Raw genomic sequence first — 25,451 nt, 5'->3', positions numbered from 1 at the left:
GGCAGCTTGGACAAAGATTGATGAACTATCCAGCTGTCTGAGCCTGGACCAGGCCTGGCCCCCAGCCATCCATCTACTCCTGACTAGCTCTGGCCACTACCATTCCAGTACCATGTCTTTCCTCTGGAAATTCAGACTTGGCTAAAACCCAGACTTCCTATGCCAGAGTATAAGAGAGGATCAGTGGACCAAGGCTGAAACCTGCTCAGAGATGCCCAGAGGGCCCCCGGAAGGTTCTGATCCCAAAACAGAAAGTTTCCTCCTGCCCCAATCTCCATCCCCTTTTTGGTTTAGGGTAAACTTTAACCCCCTTTCCTTCTCCCTCTATGGAATGCTCTGAAACCAGACAGTAGAAATAGCCAGCAAGGCTTTCTTACTGAGGTATCTTCTGTTAACTTTAACTTCCACATCAATTTTTTTTTCTGATACTGCTCATTTCGCTGTTTCCTAGTCTGAAGTGACTTCTTTTTTTTCTTCTTAAACATCTTCTTCTTCTGAGTCAGCTATTCCGGAAAGTAGAGAAACTGGTCATTGAGGATTCCAGAACTAGGACTACCCACATATGGCACTCTTCATGCAACGCTCAAGACACAAAGGCTAACTCGGTATGCAGCCTCAACAGGTTTGGAGAATAAACAAACAGTTCAGTTCCCTCCTTACTGGAGGATGCTTCCTACTTAATACCCCCAAATCCCACTGTTATCGATAAACTGCCAAAGGGGTACTTATGGTTGGGCGCCTGTAATCCCAACATTTTGGGAGGCTGAAGCGGGTGGATCACTTGAGGTCAAGAGTTCGATACCAGCCTGGCCAACATGGTGAAACCCCATCTCTACTAAAAATACAAAAATTAGCCGGGCAAGGTGGCAGGTGACTGTAATCCCAGTTACTCAGGAGGCTGAGGTAGAAGAATTGCTTGAACCCGGGAGGTGGAGGTTGCGGTGAGCCGAGATCATGCCACTGCACTCCATCCTGGGTGACAGAGTGAGACTCCATCTCAAATAGGACTACCCACATATGGCCCGGTGCGGCGGCTCACGCCTGTAACCCCAGCACTTTGGGAAGCCAAGGCAGGCAGATCACGAGGTCAGGAGTTTGAAATCAGGATGGCCAACCATCTCTAATAAAAATACAAAAATTAGCCAGGCGCGGTGGCGTGCGCCTGTAATCCCAGCTACTCAGGAGGCTGAGGCGGAGAATTGCTTGAACCCAGAAGGTGGAAGTTTGTACCACTGCACTCCAGCCTGGGAGACAGAGCAAGACTCCATCTCAAAACAACAAGGACAACAACAACAAAAAAAACCCACAAAGGAGCACTTATACCAATAACCAAATATCCGTGATTTACAATATGAAATCAGATTACTTATGGCAATAATGTCAGGTCCAGATAATAATGATCATTAGACGTGTGGTTAAAATATTCAGTTTGGGTGTTACCTTAAGGTGGCCTTAATAATGAAGCAAGAAAGTTATAAAGGACAAAACAAGGGACTTTAGGGCAGGGTGTCTAGTTAGGACACTATTGTATATTTTCTGCGAGTCTTAGGACAGTTGGAAAATTCCAACAAATTGGCTGGCAGTGTCATGATTTTTTTTAAGGCTGCTATTTCCTGGGTATAAGAGTTCAGCTCACCTCATCTGCTATGTTTGCTAGGTGAACAGGAAGACCATCAGAGAGAGAACTGTCAGAGCCAACGGTGCTGTTTCCAAAAGAAAAAAGAGGAAATAACTGTCATTGATATGTCTAGGAAGCATAACATTTACCAGACCAGCTGTATGTGATTAAGATTAGGATATCGGCCGGGCGCGGTGGCTCAAGCCTGTAATCCCAGCACTTTGGGAGGCCGAGACGGGCGGATCACGAGGTCAGGAGTTCGAGACCATCCTGGCTAACACAGTGAAACCCCGTCACTACTCAAAAACACAAAAAACTAGCCGGGCGAGGTGGCGGGTGCCTGTAGTCCCAGCTACTCGGGAGGCTGAGGCAGGAGAATGGCGTGAATCTGGGAGGCGGAGCTTGCAGTGAGCTGAGATCCGGCCACTGCACTCCAGCCCAGGCGACAGAGCGAGACTCCGTCTCAAAAAAAAAAAAAAAAAAAAGATTAGAATATCTTCTAGTCTACTATTTCTCTCATTGTCTATGCTTCAATTACTAAAAATTATTATTTTCTTCCTTTTTTATATTTTTGGGACAGGGTCTCACTCTGTCACCCAGGCTGGAGTGCAGTACTGTAATCATAGATCACTGCAGCCTTGACCTCCCAGGCTCAAGAGACCCTCCCACCTCAGCCTTCTGAGCAGCTGGGACTACAGGCTCATGTCACCATGCCTGACTAATTTTTAAAATTCTTGTAGTCACAGGGTCCCACTATGTTGCCTGGGCTGGTCTTGAACTTTTGTGTTTAAGCGATCCTCTTGCCTCAGCCTCCTAAAGTACTGAGATTACAGGTATGAGCAACTGCGCCCAAGCAATTACTAAGAATTCTTGATGGCCACGCACGGTGGAGCATGCCTGTAATCCCAGCATTTTGGGAGGCCGAGGTGGGTAGATCACCTGAAGTCAGGAGTTGGAGACCACCCTGACTAAAATGGTGAAACCCTGTCTCTACGAAATACAAAAAAATTATCTGGGTGTGGTGGCGCACACCTGTAGTCCCAGCTACTGAGGAGGCTGAGGCAGGAGAATCGCTTGAACCTGGGAGGCAGAGGTTGCAGTGAGCCAAGACTGCGCCACTGCACTCCAGCCTAGGTGACAAGAGTGAAGCTGTCTCAAAACAAAAAAAGAATTTTTTTTTGAGACGGAGTCTCACTCTGTCAACCTCCCGAGTAGCTGAAACTACAGGCGCCCGCCATCACACCCAGCTAATGTTTTGTATTTTTAGAGATGGGGTTGCACTGTGTTAGCCAGGATGGTCTCGATCTCCTGACCTCATGATCTGCCCGCCTCAGCCTCCCAAACTGCTGGGATAACAGGCATGAGCCACTGCACCCGGCCCCAAAAAAAGAATTCTTGACAAGCACATTCATCCATTCACTCCGAACACCTACTGCATGCCAAGCAGTGTGTTAGGCATAGGGAGCAGAGATGAACGAGGCAGAGCCTCTGGCACCAAAGAGTTTGCAATCCATATGGCAAAGCAAATACTGGCCAGATGGGCAAAATCGCCCTTGGTGGAGGTTGTGAGAGGCCACAGGATTCTCAATGTGCAGGCCTAGAGAACAGTAGAGAACTACTGTCATTTGTTTGAAAATAAGGGATCTTTCTCATTTATTCCTCTTTGGCTGGTACCAATTCAGAAATCCAGGATCCTAACAGGTACTTTGAAGAAATGTATTCAATATATAAACAAATGCATTTAATAAACAATCTGAGCCTGGGTGACACAGTAAGTCGCTGTATCTACAAAAAAAAATTTTTGTTTTAATTAGCTGGTAGTGGTGGTGCCTGCCTGTGGTCCCAGACACTTGGGAGACTGAGATAGGAGGACCACTAGTGCCCAGGAAGTTGAGGCTGCAGTGAGCCGAGATTGTGCCACTGCACTCCAGTCTAAGCAACAGGGCAAGAACCTATCTCAAAAAATATATAAATAACAAAAAGAACCTTCAGGTCAGAGACCAAGATTACTTTTATCACCCCAATTTTCCTTCAAAAGTTTTGAATGAGGCCAGGCATGGTGGCTCATGCCTATAATCCCCACACTTTGGGAGACCAAGGCAGGAGGGATTGCTTGAGGCCAGGAATTAAAGATCAGACTGGGCAACATAGTGATACCCTGTCTCTATTAAAAAAAAAAAAAAAAAAAAAAAAAAAAGGTTGGCTGGGCATAGTGGCTCATACCTGTCATCCCAGCACTTTGGGAGGCTGAGGCTCAAAAATCTCTTGAGCCTAGAAATTTAAGACCAGCCTGGGCCACATGACAACACCCTGTCTCTACAAAAAAATACAAAAATTAGCCAGGAGTGGTGGTGCACACCTGTAGTCTCAGCTACTGGGGAGGCTGAGCTGGGAGGATCATTTGAGCCCAGGAGTTTGAGGCTACAGTGAGCTGTGATTGCACCACTGACTCTAGCCTGGGCGACAGAGTGACACTCTTTCTAAAAAAAAAAAGGTGTGGATGCTCATTTAGACTAATCTAAAGTCCTCCGTCACAAACTGTGTACTCCCCCTTTCTGCAAGGGCTAGGATGAATGAAAACTCAAATAATCAAACCTTTCTTTCTTCATGTCTTTTGCTTAAGTGTCACATTATATTTTCCTCTTTCCTGGGGTTTAGTTGGCTAGAACCAAGAGCTGTTCTCTATGATGGGGGTCTATACATACAGTTTACTGGCACAAGGCCAGGCGCGGTGGCTCATGCCTGTAATCCCAGCACTTTGGGAGGCCGAGACGGGCAGATCACTTGAGGTCAGGAATTCAAGACAAGCCTGGCCAACATTGTGAAACTCCATCTCTACTAAAAATACAAAAAAAAAAATTAGCTGGGTGTGGTAGCGGGTGCCTGTAATTCCAGCTACTCGGGAGACTGAGGCATGAGAAGTGCTTGAACCCAGGAGGTGGAGATTGCAATGATGCAGTGAGCCAAGATCGCACCACTACACTCCAGCTTGGGTGACAGAGTGAGCCTCCATCTCAAAAACAAACAAACAAAAAACATTTGTTGGTGTAGAGCTCGAATCCCATGGGAGAAGTCAGCATTTCAAACCATTCAGCTGCCCAACCCTTCATTTGTTTCTGCTCCCCTCGCTCCTCTCAGTGCACAATGAGTAGTCCCATAGAAAGAGAGCAGGAAGAAAACCCCATCTCTGATCTAATTCCCAATTCCCTGTTCTCACAAGGTTTTTTTCTAGTGGACACTGGAAGTCCTGTTGGTAGAAAACATTAGCAAATGGGACAAAAGCACTAAAAGCAGTGTGTCCCAGAAAGTGTCAAAACCTATGTGTGTACATACACAAGGCAAACTCAAACTGGGCTTGTACACTCACAGTCTGCTTTCCTGTGCAATCGTGACAATGGATAGGTGGAACCCCACTGGAGGCTGTGACAGCCGGTCTCTTGAGGCAGAGGCTGGCAAATTGGTTTCAATAATTCTTAACCATGTGCATCAGAGTGTCCCGGCTGAGCCACTAGAATGTAGAGTCTGCCTGTTTCTGAATTGATTCCCCTTCGGCCCTATTTATTTCTTTTTAAATTTTTTTAAAAATAGAGATGGGGTCTCACTATGTTGACCAAACTGGCCTCCAACTCCTGGCCTCAAGCAATCCTCCCATCTTGGCCTCCCAAAGTGCTGGGATTACAGACATGAGCCATCATGCCTAGCCACATCTTGGCACTATTTCTATGAGTTGATACGCAGAGTACACTGTTTTTTTTTTGAGACAGGGTCTCACTGTGTCGCCCAGGTTGGAGTGCAGTCGTGCAATCTTGGCTCACTGCAGCCTTGACCTCCTGGATTCAAATGATCCTCTCACCTTAGCCTCCCAAGTAGCTGGGACAACAGGCATGAGTCACCATGCCTGGCTAATTTTTGCATTTCTTGTAGAGACAGGGTTTCTCCATGTTGCCCAGGCTTGTCTTGAACTCCTGGGCTGAAGTGATCCACCCATCTTGGCCTCCCAAAGTGCTAAGACTACAGGTGTGAGCCACTGCGTCCAGCTGGCATTTTGTTTTTGAGGCTGTATTTGGAGAGGGGTTGGTGCAGAGGTCTGGGTGAGTTAGGCATAGGATTCTAAGAGAGTGGAAGGGATGACATGGTAAATGGGCCACACGACCTGGCCTGATGGCCTACTTTAAGTTTAAGGTCCCTAAAGAAATATTTGTGAGACTCAGAATTGCTTTTGGGCCCAGATGTCAGTGTACCATAGAGTGGATGAAAGAGCCATCCCTTTTCCACTGTCCACCACAGACTACAGTGCAGCCTCTGTCAGAAGACGTCCACGTCAGTCCAGAAGCCTGAAGGTAGCTGGGTCATCCATGAGGCACTTTAGCCAGTAAGTTGGAGTAGAAGGTATTCTTGCACACCTGGGAGACATAACCTTTTGGGGGCTTCCTAAATAGCTGGGGAGACTATGAGGGTAGAGATGAGATTCTGAATGCTTAATTTAAAAAATATTTATTGAGCTCTTCCTCTGTGCTAGGTACAGAACAGGTACCATTCTAGTGCATGAGATACAGAGCAAACGAAAAGATCTCTGACTTTGTGGAACCTGTCTCCTAGTAGAGGGAAACAGACAATAAACAACAGATATTGGCTGGGTGTGGTGGCTCACGCCTGTCATCCCAGCACCCTGGGAGGCCAAGGTGGGTGGATCACCTGAGGTCAGGAGTTCAAGACCAGCCTGGACAACATGGTGAAACCCCATCTCTACTAAAAATACAGAAATTAGATGGCCAGGCGCGGTGGTTCATGCCTGTAATCCCAGGACTTTGGGAGGCCGATGTGGGCAGATCACCTGAGGTCAGGAGTTCAAGACCAGCCTGACCAATATGGAGAAACCTCATCTCTACTAAAAATAGAAAACTAGCCAGGCTTGGTAGCACATGCCTGTAATCCTAGCTACTTGGGAGACTGGGGCAGGAGAATCGCTTGAACCCGGAGACAGAGGTTGCAGCGAGTGCAGTGAGCCAAGATTGCACCATTGCACTCTAGCCTGGGCAACAAGAGAGAAATTCTGTCTCAAAAAAAAAAAAAAAAATTAGTGGGGCTTGGTGGTGGGTGCCTGTAATCCCAGCTACTTGGGAGACTGAGGCAGAAGAATTGCTCGAACCCGGGAGGCGGAGGTTGCAGTGAGCCGAGATCACGCCATTGGACTCCAGCCTGGGTGACAGAGCGAGACTCCATCTCAAAAAAAAAAAAAAACAACAAAAAATAGGCCAGGTGCAGTGGCTCATGCCTGTAATCCCAGCACTTTGGGAGGCCAAGGTGGGTGGATCACCTGAGGTCAGGAGTTTGCAACCAGCCTGGCCAACATGTTGAAATTGCATTCTACTAAAAATTAGTCAGCCGCAGTGGTGGGTGCCTGTAATCCCAGCTACTCAGGCGGCTGAGGCAGGAGAATAGCTTGAACCCAGAGACGAAGGTTGCAGTGAGTGGAGATCACGCCACTGCACTCCAGCCTGGGCAACAAGAGCAAAAGTCTGTCTCAAATAATAATAATAATAAAAATAAATAAATAAAACAGATACAATAAAGACTTAAATGATATAGAATGACAGAGGCAATAAATGCTATGGGAAAATGTAGAGCACCTAAGGGGGATAAGGAGTGGCAGGAGGGTGAAGGAGGGGAGCAAGCTGTAGCATTAGAGTAACATGTATAGATCATGTTGAAAAAGGCAGCATTTGGCTGGGCGCGGTGGCTCACGCCTATAATCCCAGCACTTTGGGAGGCCGAGGTGGGCGGATTGCCTGAGGTCAGGAGTTCAAGACCAGCCTAGGCAACACAGTGAAACCCCGTCTCTACCAAAATACAAAAAATTAGCCAGCCATGGCAGCGTGCGCCTGTAGTCCCAGCTACTTGGGGGTCTGAGGCAGGAGAATTGCTTGAACCTGGGAGGCGGAGGGTGCAGTGAGCCGAGATCATGCCATTGCACTCTAGCCTCAGCCTGGGTGATAGAGCGAGACTCTGTCTCAAAAAAAAAAAAAAAAAAGGGTTAGGGTGGAGGCCATAGAGGTATCAGGAGGCCTATAGCCTTACAGGCCATTGTAGGGTCTTTGGCTTTTTTTAATCTGAGTCGGGGAGATACTGAAGTGCTTTCAACAGATAAATGATATGATCTGATTTAGGTTATTTATTTATTTTTTGAGATGGAGTTTCGCTCTTATTGCCCAGGCTGCAATGGTGTGATCTCGGCTCACTGCAACCTCCACCTCCCAGGTACCAGCGATTCTCCTGCTTCAGCCTCCCGAGTAGCTGGGATTACAGGCATGTGCCATCACACCCAACTAACTTTGTATTTTTAGTAGAGATGGGGTTTCTCCATGTTGGTCAGGCTGGTCTTGAACTCCTGACCTCAGGTGATCCACCAGCCTCGGCCTCCCAAAGTCCTGGGATTACAGGTGTGAGCCACCGTGCCTGCTTTAGGTTTTTTAAAAAATCACTCTTGTGGGCCGGGTGCAGTGAGTGGCTCAAGCCTGTAATCCCAGCACTTTGGGAGGCCAAGATGGGTGGATCACGAGGTCAGGAGATCAAGACCATCCTGGCTAACCCAGTGAAACCCCGTCACTACTAAAAAATACAAAAAACTAGCCGGGTGAGGTGGCGGGAGCCTGTAGTCCCAGCTACTCGGGAGACTGAGGCAGGAGAATGGCGTAAACCCGAGAGGCGGAGCTTGCAGTGAGCCGAGATCCGGCCACTGCACTCCAGCCTGGGCGACACAGCGAGACTCCGTCTCAAAAAAAAAAAAAAATCCCTCTTCTGGTGTTTTTCAGCCTTGCTGGTCCCTTCTTCTCAGTCGCCTTTGCTAGCTCCTCCCCTGTTAAAGTTGTATTATCCAGCTCAAACCTCAGACTTCTCTATCTGCACTTACTTCCTTGAGATCCCGCCAGTCTTTTTTTTTTTTTTTTTTCCTGAGATAGGGTCTCACTCTATAGCACAGATTGGAGTACACTAGTGTGGCCATAGCTCACTGCAATCTCAAACTTCTGAGCTCAGCAATCCTCCTGCCTCAGCTTCCAAGTAGCTAGGACTACAGATGCAGGTGCATGTCCCTACCCAAGGCTATTTTCTTTTTTTTTTTTTTTTGAGACCAGAGTCTTACTCTGTCACCCAGGCTGAAATGCAATGGTGCAATCCCAGCTCACAGCAATCTCCACCTCTCGGGTTCAGGCGATCCTTCCTCCTGCCTCAGCCTCCTGAGTAGTTGGGATTACAGGTGCGTACTACCACACCCAGCTAATTTTTGTATTTTTAGTAGAGATGGGGTTTCACAATGTTGGCCAGGCAGGTCTTGAACTCCTGACCTCAAGTGATCCGCCTGCCTTGGCCTCCCAAAGAGCGGGAATTATAGGTGTGAGCCACCTTATCCAGACCCCATCTAGTGTTAAGGTTTAAATATTATCTACCAGGCTGGGCATGGTGGCTCGCGCTTGTAATCGCAGCACTTCGGGAGGCTGAGGCAAGCAGATCCCTTGAGCTCGGTAGTTAGAGACCAGCCTGGACAACAGGCAAAACCTGTTCTCTACAAAAAATACAAAAATTAACTGGGCATGATGGTGCACACCTGTAGTCCCAGCTACTTGGGGAGCTGAGGCAGGAGGATTGCTTGAGCCCAGGAAGTTGAGGATGCAGTGAGCAGAGATCATATCACTGCACTCCAGCCTAGGTGGAGAGCAACACCCTGTCTCAAGAAAAAAAAATCATCTATCCAATGATGACTCTCTCCATTGGTCACTGGACTTCTCCACTGAACTCCAGACCCATATATCCTACTGCGTGTTCGAAGTCTCCACTAAATATATAATGGACATCACAAACTTAACAAGCCTAACACTAGACTCCTGATCTTCACTACCTCCCTAATTTTTTTCCACTCCTTTGATCTTTCCCATCTCAGCTAAAGGCAACTCCATCCAACCAATTGTGGAGTCATTTTCTTCTTTTCTCATGCTCATATCCAATCCACAGGCAAATCCTAATGTTTATAATTTCAAAATATATCTAGAATCCAACCAATTCACAAATCCCCCCGCAACCACTGCTACTACTCTGGTCTAAGCCTCCATTACCTTTTACTTGTATTATTGGTCTAAGCCTCCATTATCTTTTACCTATATTATTGTGAGAGCCTCCTATTGAGTCTCCCTGCTTAGAACTTCCCTCTTTACGATCTACTTTTCAGACAGCAGCCAGTGTTTTTGTTGAAACTAAAACCTGTCAAATCATGATATTTCTCTACTCAAAACCTTCCAAAGGCTTTCCATCTCTCTTGGAGTGAAAGGCAAAGGCTTTGCAGTTCCCTATAAGGCCTTACACAAACTGCCTGCCCAACTCCCTACTCCTTTCTAATGGCTAAAACAGAGGCTGGCAAAGAATACACACTCTTTTGTTTTTTTTGTTGTTTGTTTGTTTCTGAGCCTGTCGCCCACACTGGAGTGCAGTGGCATGATCTTGGCTCACTGTAGCCTTAACTTCCTGGGCTCAGGTGATCCTCCCACCTCAGCCTCCCCAGTATCTAGGACTACAGGCATGGATCACCAAGCCCAGCTAATTTTTGTATTTTTTGTAGAAACACGATCTCACTATATCACCCAGGTTAACAACAAAGTATTTAAAAAAAAAAAACCAAAAAAAAAACAAACTCTGTTTCTTTGTTACCTGGATTCAATGTCAGACAAAGAGATGTCACTCCAACTTTCTTCTATATCTACATCTTGTCCAAGTTCATGGAATTTCTTGTGGATTTCCTGTTGTAAAAGCTCCTTAAGCTCTGCTAGACACTGAGTGAACTATGAAAGTGAAGAAAATAACTATTTTGATAATTCATTTTATTTTATTTATTTATTATTATTATTTTTGAGACGGAGTTTGACTCTTGTTGCCCAGGCTGGAGTACAATGGCGTGATCTCAGCTCACTGCAACCTCCACCTCCTGGGTTCAAGCGATTCTTCTGCCTCAGCCTCCCAAGTAGTTGGCATTACAGGCATGCGCCACCACACTCAGCAAATTTTGTATTTTTAGTAGAGACAGGGTTTCACCATATTGGTCAGGCTGGTTTCAAACTCCTGACCTCAGGTGACCCACCTGTCTCAGTCTCCCAAAGTGCTGGGATTACAGGCGTGAACCACCATGCCTGGCCCATTTTATTTATTCATCAAATACTTACTAAGTGTATGCTGAAAGGCATTTTATTTGTTGCTGCGAACACAAAGATGAATAACCTGCACCCCTGCTAGCAAGGACATGTTAACAGAAAATTACATAAGCTGGAGGAACAGATAGAAATTTTTTTTTTAGGGCAGAATATCAATGAGCACTGCTCTAGCCACTTTTCTCTGGCTAGAGCCAACTTCTTCTTTTTTATTTTATTTTTTTGAGACAGAGTCTTGTTCTGTCACCAGGCTGGAGTACAGTGGTGTGATCTCGGTTCACTGCAACCTCTGCCTCCCAGGTTCAAGCCATTCTCCTGCATCAGCCTCCTGAGTAGCTGGGACTACAGGTGCGCACCACCATGACCAGCTACTTTTTGTATTTTTAGTAGAGACGGGGTTTTACCACGTTGGCCAGGATGGTCTTGAACTCCTGACCTCGTGATCCGCCCACCTTGGCCTCCCAAAGTGCTGGGATTACAGGCGTGAGCCACCATGCCTGGCCGCCAACTTCTTCAACAATGCAATAGTCTATTTTATTTTATTTTATTTTATTATTTTATTTTATTTTAAGATGGAGTCGGCCGGGCGCGGTGGCTCAAGCCTGTAATCCCAGCACTTTGGGAGGCCGAGACGGGCGGATCACGAGGTCAGGAGATCGAGACCATCCTGGCTAACACGGTGAAACCCCGTCTCTACTAAAATACAAAAAACTAGCCGGGCGAGGTGGCGGGCGCCTGTAGTCCCAGCTACTCGGGAGGCTGAGGCAGGAGAATGGCGTGAACCCGGGAGGCGGGGCTTGCAGTGAGCCGAGATCCGGCCACTGCACTCCAGCCTGGGAGATAGAGCCAGACTCCGTCTCAAAAAAAAAAAAAAAAAAGATGGAGTCTTGTCACTCAGGCTGGAGTGTAGTGGCATGACCTCTGCTCACTGCAACCTCCACCTCCCGGGTTCAAGTGTTTCTCCTGCGTCAGCCTCCCGAGCACCTGGGATTACAGGCACTTGCCACCACACCCAGCTAATTTTTGTATTTTTAGTAGACATGGGGGTTTCACCGTGTTGGTCAGGCTGGTCTTGAACTCCTGACCTTGTGATTCGCCAGCCTTGGCCTCCTGAAGTGCTGGGATTACAGGTGTGAGCCACTGCACCCAGCCTGATGATGATGATTATTACTTTTTTTTTGTTTGTTTTTTTGGGAAAACATAATTAACAAGGCAAGACCTCAGAAAGGCCATACGGGAAGTCAACAAGTGCACACAGAGCAGGGCTAATTTTGGAGAAGAGAAAAAGACACGTGGCTGGGCACAGCGGCTCAAGCCTGTAATCCCAGCACTTTGGGAGGCTGAGGCAGGCAGATTACCAGAGGTCAGGACTTCCAGACCAGCCTGACCAATATGGTGAAACCCTGTCTCTACTAAAAGATACAAAAATTAGCCCGGCGTGGTGGCGCACGCCTGTAATCCCAGCTACTCAGGTGGCTCAGGCAGAAGAATCGCATGAACCAGGGAGGCAGAGATTGTAGTGAGCTGAGTTCGTGCCACTGCACTCCAGCCTGAAACACAGAGGGAGACCCTGTCTCAAAAAAAAAAAAAAAAAAAAAAAAAAAAAAAAAAAAGACACCAGATTTTCTAAAATAAGAGAAAGGAAAGATAATTAGTGTTGTAGCTGGGCACAGTGGCTCATGTTTGTAATCCCAGCACTTTGAGAGGCTGAGGCACGAGGATCACAAGCCCAGGAGCTGGAGACCAGCCTGGTAACAGAAAAACCCTGTCTCTACAAAAACTTAAAATTTAGCTATGTGTGGTAGCGCATACTTGTGGTCTCAACTACTTGGGAGGCTAAGGTGTTGAGGCTGCAATAAGCCGTGATCACACCATTGCACTTCAGCCTGGGTAACAGAGTGAGACCCTATCTCAAAAGAAAAAAAAAAAGAATAGGTGTTGCCATAGGTAAGTCCAGGAGTGAGGGAGATGTGTTCTAAAGGACTGTCTCCACCTTCTTGGTGAATTATGAGGTCTTACCATTTGTAGACAGTATGCAGGCTGGGGACTTTCTTATTTTCTTTTATTATAAAAACTTCAGAAAAACTAGTAAAGAGGAAAATAAAGATAGCCTGTAATTCCACCGGGCTCACTTTGGACCCATGTGAAACTGATCACAGCAGCATCATCACATTTCTTTTTTTTTTTTCTTTTGAGTCTCGCTCTGTCCCCCAGGCTGGAGTGCAGTGGCGTGATCTCAGCTCAGAGCAACCTCCGCCTCCCCGTTTCAAGTGATTCTCCTGCTTCAGCCTCCCGCGAGCTGGGATTACAGGTGCACACCACCATGACCAGCTAATTTTTTTTTAATTTTTAGTAGAGACGGGGTTTCACGATATTACCCAGGCTGGTTTTGAACTCCTGAACTCAGGCAATCCACCCACCTCAGCCTCCCAAAGTGCTAGGATTACAGGTGTGAGCCACCATGCCTGGCCTTCACCACATTTTTGAAACCCCATTTTTACCTTGGTTTGGTCAGGATCACAAAAGTCCAGAAGGGTGTCACAGACATGATAACCTAAGGACTTCAGATCTTCGATGGTAAAGTGGGTATCTCTTTTACTACCTGGAAAAAAAAAAAAACCCCACAAACATTTCCAATTAAATCTTAATGACTGAATTTAAATCTGATTTATGATTATCGTTTTAAAAATACCACCACTGGCAGAGCACAGTAGCTCACACCTGTAATTCCAGCACTTTGGGAGGCCAAGGCTGGCAGATCATGAGGTCAGGAGATCGAGACCATCCTGGCTAACATGGTGAAAGCCCGTCTCTACTAAAAAATACAAAAAAAAAAAAAAAAAAAAAATTAGCTGGGCATGGTGGTGGGCACCTGTAGTCCCAGCTACTCAGGAGACTGAGGCAGGAGAATGGTGTGAATCCGGGAGGTGGAGCTTGCAGTGAGCTAAGATCGCGCCACTGCACTCCAGCCTGGGTGACAGAGCGAGACTTTGTCTCAAAAAAATAAAAATAAAAAATAAAAAAATACCACCACTGGTCAGGCACAGTGACTCACGCCTATAATCCCAGCACTTTGAGAGACCAAGGCAGGCCCTTGGCTTGAGCCTAGGAGTTTGAGACCAGCCTGGGCAACATAGCGAGACCTTGTCTCTACAAAAAATACAAAAATTAGCCTGATGTTGTGGCATGCGCCTATAGTCCCAGCTACTCAGGAGGCTGAGGTCGGAGGCCAAGGTGGGAGGATCACCTGAACCAGGGAGGCGGAGGTTGCAGTGAGCTGAGATTGTGCCACTGCATTCCAGCCTGGGTAACAGAGGGAGACATTGAAACAAAACAAAACAAAACAAAACAAAACAAAACAAAACACCTCTTATTCTAGAATATTATGCTTCAGAAGAGTGTAGCTCTCCTAGTTTTAGTTTGGTTCAGAAGAATCTTTGGCAATGAAAAAATTATAATCATGATGGTTCTACTTACTGAGGTTTTTACTTCATGTTAGGCACTATGGCAAGTGCACTCTGTGTACCATCTCGCTAAGCAGTACCTACAATGCAAGTACTATTATTATTGCAGTAAAAGGAAAATGAGGCTGGACATGGTGGCTCGTGCCTGCTATCCCAGCACTTTGAAAGGCCGAGGCAGGAGGATTGCTTGAGCCAGGGAGTTTGAGGACAGCTTGAGCAAAATAGGCAGACCTGGTCTCTACAAAAAAATAAAAAAATTAGCTGGGCATGGTGACGTGACCAACTACATGAGAAGCTAAGGTGGGAGAATCACTTGAGCCTGGAGGTTGCAGAGAGCCATGATCATGCCACTACACTCTAGCCTGGGTGAAAGAAACCCTGTCTCAAACAAACAAACAAACAAACAAAAAATGAAAATAAAGAAAGGAAAAAAAATGAAGTTCAAAAAGGCTAGATAATTTACCCAAGAACACAAAACTTGTTAATGGAGCTGAAATTCAACCCCCTATCTGCCTGATTCCAGGTTTTTTGTTTGTTTGTTTTGAGACGGAGTTTTGCTCTGTCACCCAGGCTAGAGTGCAGTGGCATGATCTTGGCTCACTGCAACCTTCCTCTCCCGGGTTCAAGCGATTCTCCTGCCTCAGCCTCCACAGTAGCTGGGACCACAGGTGCGTGCCACCACGCCTGGCTAATGTTTAGTAGAGATGGGGTTTCACCATGTTGGCCACACTGGTCTTGATCTCCTAACCTCGTGATCTGCCTGCCTTGGCCTCCCGAAGTGCTGGGATTACAGGCATGAGCCACCGCACCTGGCCTGATTCCAGGTCTTTAGCAACCACTATGCCATACTGCCCCATCAAATATTATATTTCACATTCATATTTTGGGCACTCAAATTTAGCATAGTCTAGACAAAGAAATCCTCTAGATCAGTTATCTCCCCAGCATTCAAAGGCATTTCATCTCCCTGATGCTTTGCTTGGATTTCCCTTCCTATGCTGGTCTATGACATACAAAGGAGAATGTACCCAGGGTGGACCCGCCAAAGGTAGATTCCATGGTGTAGCTGTTTAGGATTCCCATCCGCCACATAACAACTCGTCCCGTTCCTTCTTTGCATTTTTGGACCTTAAAATTACAACTGTGAAAAGAGAACTAAAAAGAAATCCAAATTTTCTGTTAATCATAAATCAGCAAATGCAAAATGTCTAAGATTCGTTAATATGATACAAGAATAGTTTCCTTGGAGTCCATATGTTATTTCCCAAAGCATGTTCCACAAAATACTAATTTGAAGGGATGTTAACGGGTATTACGGGGGAAAAAGGAGTTCTGTGGTCATGTTAGTCAGGGAGATAAAGGGTTAACAAAACTAAACAGGCTTTCTCTGCAAGCCCTCTTAGAGTGTTTAATATGTGGACTATAATCTTCCAAAGGGAAGAGAGTACATTTGCAATTTGTTTTCCAAACATTTTTGCCCATGAACTCTTCCTTCCTGTTGTCTCCACCCCACTCCCCCAAGGAGAATTTTGCAGGACTAGGTTTCCTAGAACATCTGTTTGGCATTCAAGGCACTAGCCAACCTTTCTAAGACGTATTTTCTGCCACTCCCCAACTTGAACCCCTAAATCTAGTTGTGTTTATATTCTATGATATGTGTATTCCTCATCCCCATAATCTCTGCCTGGAACTCTCTCTCCCTTACACTAATCTTATTACTTGGAGTTCAATATCCTCCATTATCTTTTATGAACCCTCAGCCCTTGTGCCTCACTTGGAGTTTGTAATATACACTTGGCACCTCTCTCTATCCACTCTATCCTGCTAAAAATTTTTTGCAGTTGGAAGGTATCTCATTGTCCAGTGATTTTTAAATTGCGCTCTGTGGAATCCAGGGGTTCTACTGAGAAGCCTCAGGACATTTCTGCTTCAAGGAGGGAAGGAGCAGAGGAGACAAGGTTCCCTGCTTCAATTAGTTTGTTTTAGATATGGGTTCTGGGTGTGATTTCCTGAGAAAAAAAGAAAGAAAAGAAGAGAAGAGAAGAGAAGGAAAAGAAGAAAAGAAAAGAAGGACAGGAACGGAAAAGAGAAAGAAAGGAAGGAAGGAAGGAAGGAAGGAAGGAAGGAAGGAAGGAAGGAAGGAAGGAAAGAAAGAAAGAAAGAAAGAAAGAAAGAAAGAAAGAAAGAAAGAAAGAAAGAAAGAAAGAAAGAAAGGAAGGAAAGAAAGGAAGGAGAAAGAGAAAGAAAGAAAGAGAGAAAGAGAGAGAGAAAGAAAGAGAAGAAGAGAAGAGAAAAAAAGAAAAGAAAAAAGAGAAGAGAACAGAAAGAGAGGCCGGGCATGGTGGCTCATGCCTGTAATCTCAGCACTTTGGGAGGCTGAGGCGGGCCAATCACCTAAGGTCAGGAATCTGAGACCAGCCTGGCCAACATGGCGAAACCCGGACTCTACTAAAAATACAAAAATATTAGCCAGGCATGGCAGCATGCACCTGTAATCCCAGCTACTCAGGAGGCTGAGGCAGAAGAATTGCTTGAACCTGGGAGGAGAAGGTTGCAGTGAGCTGAGATTGCACCACTGACTCCGGCTTGGGCGACAGAGCAAGACTCAAAAAATGAAAAAGACAGAGAGGAAGGAAGGAGAGCTTCCTCTTTTTCTTTTTTTAAACAAATAAGAGTAACAATACAAAATATTTTTCTCATATATCTTTATGGGAAAAAAATCTGTATTATCGGCCAGGTGTGGTGGTTCACCCCTGTAATCCTAGCACTTTGGGAGGCCAAGGTGGACGGATCATGAGGTCAGGAGATGGAGACCCTCTTGGTCAACACAGTGAAACCCCGTTTCTACTAAAAATACAAAAAAAAAAAAAATTAGCCGAGCATGGTAGCTCGTGCCTGTAATCCCAGCTATCCAGGAGGCTGAGGTAGGAGAATCACTTCAACTCAGGAGGTGGAGGTTGCAGTAAGCTGAGATCATGCCACTGCACTCCAGCCTGGGTGACAAAGTGAGACTCCATCTTCAAAAAAAAAAATAATAACAACTTAACAAAATCCAGTCTAGGCCATGTGCAGCGCATTGGCTCACACTTGTAATTCCAACACTTTGGGAGACCAAGATGGGCAGATCACGAGGTAAGGAGTTCGAGACCAGCCTGGCCTACATAGTGAAACGCCATCTCTACTAAAAATACAAAATAAGGCCAGTGCAGTGGTTCACACCTGTAATCCCAGCACTTTGGGAGGCTGAGGTGGGAGGGTCGCTTGAACCCAGGATTTCAAGACTAGCCTAGGCAACATAGTGAGATGCTGTCTCTATTAAAAAAAAAAAAAAGGCCGGGCGTGGTGGCTCATGCCTGTAATCCCAGCACTTTGGGAGACCGAGGCAGGCGGATCATGAGGTCAGGAGATTGAGACCATCCTGGCTAAATGGTGAAACCCTGTCTCTACTAAAAAATAAAAAAAATTAGCCCGGCGTGATGGTGGGCGCTTGGAGTCCCAGCTACTTGGGAGGCTGAGGCAGGAGAATGGTGAACCTGGGAACTGGAGCTTGCAGTGAGCCAAGATCGTGCCACTGCACTCCAGCCTGGGCGACAAAGCAAGACTCCGTCTCAAAAAAAAAAAAAAAAAAAAACTTAACAAAATCCAGTCTAGGCCATGTGCAGCGCATTGGCTCACACTTGTAATTCCAACACTTTGGGAGACCAAGATGGGCAGATCACGAGGTAAGGAGTTCGAGACCAGCCTGGCCTACATAGTGAAACGCCATCTCTACTAAAAATACAAAATTAGCCAAGCATGGTGGCGCATGTCTGTAATCTCAGCTACTCGGGAGGCTGAGGCAGGGGAATTGCTTGAACCCGGTAGGCAGAGGTTGCAGTGAGTGGAGATCGTGTCACTGCACTCCAACCTGGGTGACAGAGCAAGACTACGTCTTGAAAAAATAAATAAAAGGACAGGCGTGATGGCCCACACCTGTAATCCCAGCACTTTGGGAGGCTGAGGCGGGTGGTCAGGAGTTCAAGACCAGCCTCGCCAAGATGGTGAAACCCGATTAGCCAGGCGTCGTGGCGGGCGCCTGTAATCCCAGATCCTCAGGAGGCTGAGGCAGAGAACTGCTTGAACCTGGGAGGTGGAGGTTGCAGTGAGCTGAGATCGCGCCACTGCACTGTAGCCTGGGCGACAGAACAAAAAAAAAAGAAAAAAAAAAAGAAGAAGAAGAAGAAAAAAATGAAATAAATAAATAAATAAATAAATAAATAAATAAAAATTCAATCTAATTTCTTCTTTTGACAGCTACATTTTGTGGATTTATTTACGATGTGAAAAACCAGCTTCTACACCAGTGAAGATTACCTGTATATGCCTGTCACAACGTCGTTAGTCAATTATTAAAAGCTTTTATATTGTTTTCATTAAGCTCTTTAATATCTTACAATTATTTGTGATTTCCTGTTATATAACCTTTCCTGTGAAGACTCATGACATTAGCATTTTGCTTGTCCTTCAATCTCTTCTTCCAGGGCCAACCACCACAGGATAGGTGATAGATAACTGTATATACTAAGAATTTCAACTTATGGCGGGGTGCGGTAGTTCATGCCTGTAATCCTAGCACTTTAGGAGGCTGGGGCAGGTGGATCACTTGAGATCAGGAGTTTGAGAACAGCCTAGTCAACATGGTGAAACCCTGTCTCTACTAAAAGTACAAAAAAAATTAGCTGGGCATGGTTGTGCATGCCTGTAATCTCAACTACTTGGGAGGCTGAGGCAGAAGAATTGCTTGAACCTGGGAGGCAGAGGTTGCAGTGAGCCAAGATTGCACCACTACACTCCAGCCTCGACAGAGTGAGACTCCATTTCAAAAAAAAAAAAAAAAAGGATACCACATTTTATTTATCTGTTGATTGGTTGATGGACACAGCAATTCTTTTTTATTTTATTGTTTAGTAGTGGCAGGGGTCTCCCTATGTTGCCCAGGCTGGTCTCAAACTCCTGGGCTCAAGCAATCTGCCCACGTTGGCCTCCCAAAGTGCGAGGATTACAGGCACGAGCCACTGTAGCTTAGCTGGCAGGACACAGCAATCCTTTTTTTTTTTTTTTTGAGATGGAGTTTTGCTCTTGTTGCCCAGGCTGGAGTGCAATGGCACGATCTCTGCTCATTGCAACCTCTGCCTCCCAGGTTTAAGCGATTCTCTTGCCTCAGCCTCCCAAGTAACTGGCATTACAGGCATGCGCCACCACGTCTGGCTAATTTTTGTATTTTTAATAGAGATGGGGTTTCTCCATGTTGGTCAGGCTGGTCTCGAACTCCTGACCTCAGGTAATCTGCCTGCCTTGGCTCCCCAAAGTGCTGGGATTACAGGTGTGAGCCACTGTGCCTGGACCCACAGCAATTCTTAAAACTAGACTTTTCTAAATTCTTGAAGTCTAGGTTGCTGGGATTTACCAAAGATAATAAAGAGAGATACAAAATGCCAAATAAAACACTACCTATAGGAAGCAGTGAGTTCCCATGTCCCTAACTCAATGGAGAGAAAATTACATTATGTGCTTACCTTATCTGGTGCATTTTTGCTTAACATTAAAGGAAAGACTCGTTCATGAAGCCAGTACTTGCGATTGTTGTTATTACAGCCATACAGGAAGATATTATTCTTACGACTGTGGCCATGGAAATCACAATACAACAGAACCTCTCTTTCTTCAAGAAGTCTATTGAGGGGGCAAACAAAGGACTCAGTGGACACCCAAATGCATGCAAATAATTAAGGATCATTTGGTATCTCTTCCTTAAATACAGCTGCTGATACTTTCCCTCCTAAGAAAATCTCAACTCCAGTGGCCTTCAAAGGACCCTACCTCCATTCTCAGCCATTGCAGAAAACATGTCATCAGCTTGCCTTGCCACTCAGAGGGACTTGAAATGGAGAGTTTCTTTTTTCCTTTTTGAGACAGGGTCTTGCTCTGTTGCTCAGGCTGCAGTGTAGTGGCCTGACCATGGCTCACTGTAGCCCTGACCGCCTGGGCTCAAGTCATCCGCCCACCTCAGCCTCCTAAGTAGTTGGGACTACAGGCACACACCAATACACCCAGCTATTTCTGTTTCTGTTTTTTTTTTTTTTTTTTTTTTTTTGTAGAGACAGGGTGATATAGGTTGGGTATTTGTCTCTGCCCAAATCTCATGTGGAATATAACCACCAGTGTTGGAGGTGGGGTCTAGCGAGAGGTATTTGGATAGTGGGGGTGGATCCCTCATGAGTGGCTTGGGCCATCCCTCTGGTGAAACTTGAGCTCTCACTCTGACTTTGCACAAGATCTGGTTGTTTAAAAATGTGTGACTCATGCCTGTAATCCCAGCACTTTGGGAGGCTGAGGCGGGCGGATCACGAGGTCAGGAGATCGAGACCATCCTGGCTAACATGGTGAAACCCCGTCGCAATTAAAAATACAAAAAATTAGCTGGGCGTGGTGGCAGGCACCTGTAGTCCCAGCTACTCGGGAGGCTGAGGCAGAAGAATGGCATGAACCTGGGAGGCAGAGCTTGCAGTGAGCCAAGATCGCGCCACTGCACTCCAGCCTGGGTGACAGAGCAGTGAGGCACCACCAAAAAAAAAAAAAAAAAAAAAAGTGTAACATCAGCCAGGTGTGGTAGCCCACACCTGTAATCCCAGCACTTTGGGAGGCCGAGGCGGGTGGATCACCTGAAGTCAGAAGTTCGAGACCAGCGTGACCAAGATGGTGACACCCCATCTCTACTAAAAATAAAAAATTAGCTAGGTGTTGTGGTGCATGCCTGTAATGCCAGCTACTCGGGAGGCTGAGGCAGGAGAATCATTTGAACACAGGAGGCGGAGTTGCCGTAAGCCGAGATTGCACCATTGCACTCCAGCCTGGGCAACAAGAGTGAAACTCTATTTCAAAAAAAAAAAAAATGAACTCTGTCTCAAAAAAAAAAAAAGCGTGGCACCTCCCCTACACTTATTCTCTCTCTCCTCCTGCTTTCGCCATGTGATGTGCCTGCTCCCTCTTTGCCTTCTGCCATAATCGTACGCTTCCTGAGGCCTCCCTAGAAGTTAAGCAGATGCTAGCACCATGCTTCTTGTAAAGCTGTAGAACTATGAGCCAATTAAACCTCTTTTCTTTATAAATTACCCAGTCTAAGGGCTTTCTTTCTTTCTTTCTTTCTTTTTGTTGAGACAGTCTCACTTTGTCACCTAGGCTGGAGTGCAATGGTGTGATCTTGGCTCACTGCAACCGCTGCCTCCCAGGTTCAAGCAATTCTACTGCTTCAGCCTCCTGAGTAGCTGGGATTATAGGCATGCACCACCATGCCAGGCTAATTTTTGTATTTTTAGTAGAGATGGAGTTTCTCTCTTTTTTTTTTTTTGAGATAGAGTTTCACTCTTGTTGCCCAGGCTGGAATGCAATGGCGCAATCTTGGCTTACTGGGCATCTGGGGAGTTTCACCATATTGGTTAGGCAGGTCTCAAACTCCTGACCTCAAGTGATCTGCCTGCCTCAGCCTCCCAAAGCGCTGGGATTACAGACATGAGCCACCACGCCCAGGCAGGTATTTCTTTATAGCATGCAAGTACAACCTAATACACAGGGTCTCACTATGTTGCCCAGGCTGGTCTCCAACTCCTGGTCTCAAGTGATCCTCCTGCCTCAGCCTCTCAAGGTGCTGGGATTACAGGCATGAGTCACTGTGCCTGACCAGAAATGGAAAAGTTCTGATGTGAAAAGAGGTGGTGGGTAGCCTTGTGTAAGCTGACAAGTGCAAAAAAGCCTATTGAGAAAAAGGCCACCATGGTGCAGACCTGTGAAGAAAGAGAGTGGGCAGTTGCAGGAAAGAAAAAGAACCAAAGAAAACCTTGATTCCTGACTTTCGAGGGCCGGTTCCTACAAGGCTCAGCTTGTTTTTGTCTCATGATCACCCAGGACACCTATTCCAGCTTTCCAAACATGTTCACTTTCCCCATGAGTATAACAACAACAATGCTACACATTTATAATGTGCCGGATATTACAGCAAATAGATCATGTGATTGTCTCAATCCTCACAGTAACCGCCCAGGGCAGGTATTATTATCCCCATTTTACAGATGAGAAAGATGAAGCTCAGACACATTATATCACTTAGCCAAGGTCACAGAACCAGCCAACAGTAAAAACAGGTCTCAAACTCAGGCCTGTCTGACTCTGAAACATGTGCTCTTAGCTATGCCTGCCATGGTGCCATCTCAGCTCACTGCAACCTCTGCCTCCCAGGTTCAAGTGATTCTCCTGACTCGGCCACCCGAGTAGCTGGGATTACAGGCACCCACTACCATGCTCAGCTAATTTTTCTATTTTTAGTAGAGGCGGGGTTTCACCATGTTGGCCAGGCTGGTCTCAACCTCCTGACCTCAGGTGATCTGCTTGCCTCAGCCTCCCAAAGTGCTGGGATTACAGGTGTGAGCCACTGAGCCTGGCCCACATATTCTTATATGCTGTATTTTCATTTCCAATGGGATGAAAATTCCTTTAAGGTGGGTGCTATTACATTATAACCTTTAAGGCGTGCTATACAGGCTTGAAAACTGCTGACTGATGTCGTGATTCTTTCTTTGTGATAGGCAATATAAGATCGCAAAAGGAATTTAGACTCTGGAACCAGAGAGAGCGCCTCTATTAAACATTTACTCTGTCACTTAATAGCTTTATGACCTTAGGCCAGTTACTTAACCTATCCAGTTTTCATTTTTTTTTTGAGATGGAGTCTCACTCTGCCACCCAGGCTGGAGTGCTGTGGCATGATCTCGGCTCACTGCAACCTCTACCTCCCTGGTTCAAGCGATTCTCCTGCCTCAGCCTCTTGAGTAGCTGGGATTACAGGCACCCACCAGCATGCCTGGCTAATTTTTGTATTTTTAGTAGAGACTGGGTTTCGCCATGTTGGCCAGGTTGGTCTTGAACTCCTGACCCCAGGTGATCTGCCCACCTCAGCCTCCTAAAATGCTGGGATTACAGCTGTGAGCCACCATGTCTGGCCTTGGTTCTCAATTTCTGTATCACACAACATGAGATATTGACTGTGCCTACCTCATAATGTTAATGTGAAGATTAAATGAGTCATGTGTATAATGCATCTGGCACACAGCTTGCCACTTCATGCATACACATTTACTAATTGTTAGCTACTATTATTTTGATACAAGTCTCATCATGAAGACCTATGAACTCCCCTGAACTCTGACCTTTTCCTTTCAGTTATTTCATTTACAAGTGAAATGACTCTGATGAAATGTTGCATGTCCAGTTTCAACCCAAAGATAAGACATGATTTAAAAGTCTGAAAATTAACAAAGTCACTTGACCGCAAAAAGACTGGTAAGGGCTCTGTCTCCAAAGTCATACTCAATTTCTTTAACAACAAAAGAGACCTCATACCCCATCAGGTAGGGATATCTGGTGCTAGTACTCATAGTCATAGCAGTCACAGAAAGATCAACAGATAAAAAGTCTCACCTTTTGATCATGTTCCTGGTGTACCAAATACAAGGGAAAGACTCCTTCAGAATGGTTTTATAATGCCTGTTCAAATCCCTTCCAGCCAAGGAACACCGATAATTCCCCACAATCACACCATCTGGATTTAACATGGGAAGCACCTTGAAGACAAAAATATCTCTGAGGAGCTGGGCATCTGGGGAGTTGCTAAGGATGAAATCCAAAAAGCCTTTCATAACCCAGGAGCCATTACTTTCCCCAGGGTGGACTCTGGCACTCAAGACCACAGCTTTCTTTGCAGCTGCCTCTTGAGGGGTCTGGGATGGGTTGGTGATGGTGAGCAAGTAAACAGAATTTCCTGCTAGGCTTCTGCATAAAGTTTGGAGCTTGCAGAACTGAGACTGGATGGGGTTGTTTGCCACTGACAGGAGGTAGCATTGCAAATCAGTGTATGTATATGGGTAGAAGTGTGCAAAGAAGCAAGTGTCCTGGTCATATGGAAACTGAATGGTCCATGTGAGACAGTAGAAGGGCTGCTGCCCATCATCCGTGTTGTTCTTGTAGTACTTGATTTCATTTCCTTCTCTCCTCCAGCCAATATTGCGCGTGTTGGCATCCATTTGGGAATACAAGAGTGGCTTCATTCCTACAGTATAAAGACTCTTGGGTTTTAGCAAGTTGACAATGGTGAAGCGATAGGTGGCATCTTTTCTGGTGTTCTGAACACGAAAATAAAACCACTGAGTGTGTTTGTTAGTGTAGAGGTCGGTTCGCAAGGTGAGTTCATACTCATAGGTGTCTCTGTAATGGAGAAAATAGAACAACTCTGTAACCTTACACCCTGCCTTAAAAAACAAATTGGGAAAATGTTGTTTTCTCCTGGTAGAAACAGGTCTTATTACAACAGACAAAACTGCTACCATAATCATTTATTCTCTGTAATCCCAGCACTTTGGGAGGCTGAGGCGGGCAGATCACCTGAGGTCAGGAGTTCAAGACCAGCCTGGCCAACGTGGTGAAACCCCATCTTTACTAAATGTACCAAAAGAAAAAAAAATTAGCCAGGCATAGTGGCGGGTGCCTGTAATCCCAGCTACTCGGGAGGCTGAAGCAAGAGAATCACTTGAACCCATGAGGTGTACAAAACAAAACAAAAAATAAGGAAGTATATCTGTGGTACTGCCATAGAAAAACACCTGAAATTTATGAAGTGGAAAAAAAATTGCCAATTTGCAAAACAATATGTAGGTACACCATTAACCAATTTTTATTTTAATAACATATAAATGGCTGGACACAGTGGCTCACGCCTGTAATCCCAGCACTTAGGGAGGCCGAGACGGGCAGATCACGAGGTCAGGAGATCAAAACCATCCTGGCTAACATGGTGAAACCCCATCTCTACTAAAAATACAAACAAATTAGCCGGGCGTGGTGGCAGGCATCTGTAGTCCTAGCTACTCAGGAAGCTGAAGCTGGAGAATGGCATGAACCCGGGAGGCGGAGCTTGCAGTGAGCCAAGACTGCACCACTGCACTAGAGGCTGGGCGACAGAGCGAGACTCCATCTCAAATTTATGTATATTACACGTACACACACAGAAAAAAATTAAGGCATATACACAAACTTAATATTTGCTGCATCTAGGAAGTATAACTATAGGAATTTTTTTTTTTTTTTTTTTTT

General features: G+C 45.8%; 1 protein-coding gene across 5 annotated transcripts in view; it reads right to left on the bottom strand.

Moving 5' to 3' along the window:
- The window catches only part of AGBL2 (ATP/GTP binding protein like 2), a 77,946-nt gene that overhangs the window by 31,784 nt on the left and 20,711 nt on the right, over positions 1-25,451 (bottom strand). For all 5 annotated transcript variants that reach the window (XM_026454098.1, XM_026454097.1, XM_026454100.1 and 2 more), the window contains 7 exons: positions 23,784-24,566; positions 19,829-19,985; positions 15,302-15,428; positions 13,311-13,411; positions 10,316-10,446; positions 1,637-1,703; positions 378-503 (listed from right to left, as the gene is read on the bottom strand). In XM_026454098.1, coding sequence (XP_026309883.1) covers positions 378-503; positions 1,637-1,703; positions 10,316-10,446; positions 13,311-13,411; positions 15,302-15,428; positions 19,829-19,985; positions 23,784-24,566 — 1,492 coding nt within the window. The remainder of the gene's footprint in view (positions 1-377; positions 504-1,636; positions 1,704-10,315; positions 10,447-13,310; positions 13,412-15,301; positions 15,429-19,828; positions 19,986-23,783; positions 24,567-25,451) is intronic.

Source organism: Piliocolobus tephrosceles, chromosome 13 (genome assembly GCF_002776525.5).
Source record: "Piliocolobus tephrosceles isolate RC106 chromosome 13, ASM277652v3, whole genome shotgun sequence".
Lineage (NCBI taxonomy): Eukaryota > Metazoa > Chordata > Mammalia > Primates > Cercopithecidae > Piliocolobus > Piliocolobus tephrosceles.
Note: the sequence above shows the minus strand (reverse complement) of the source record. Positions and strands in the feature narration are given on the sequence as shown.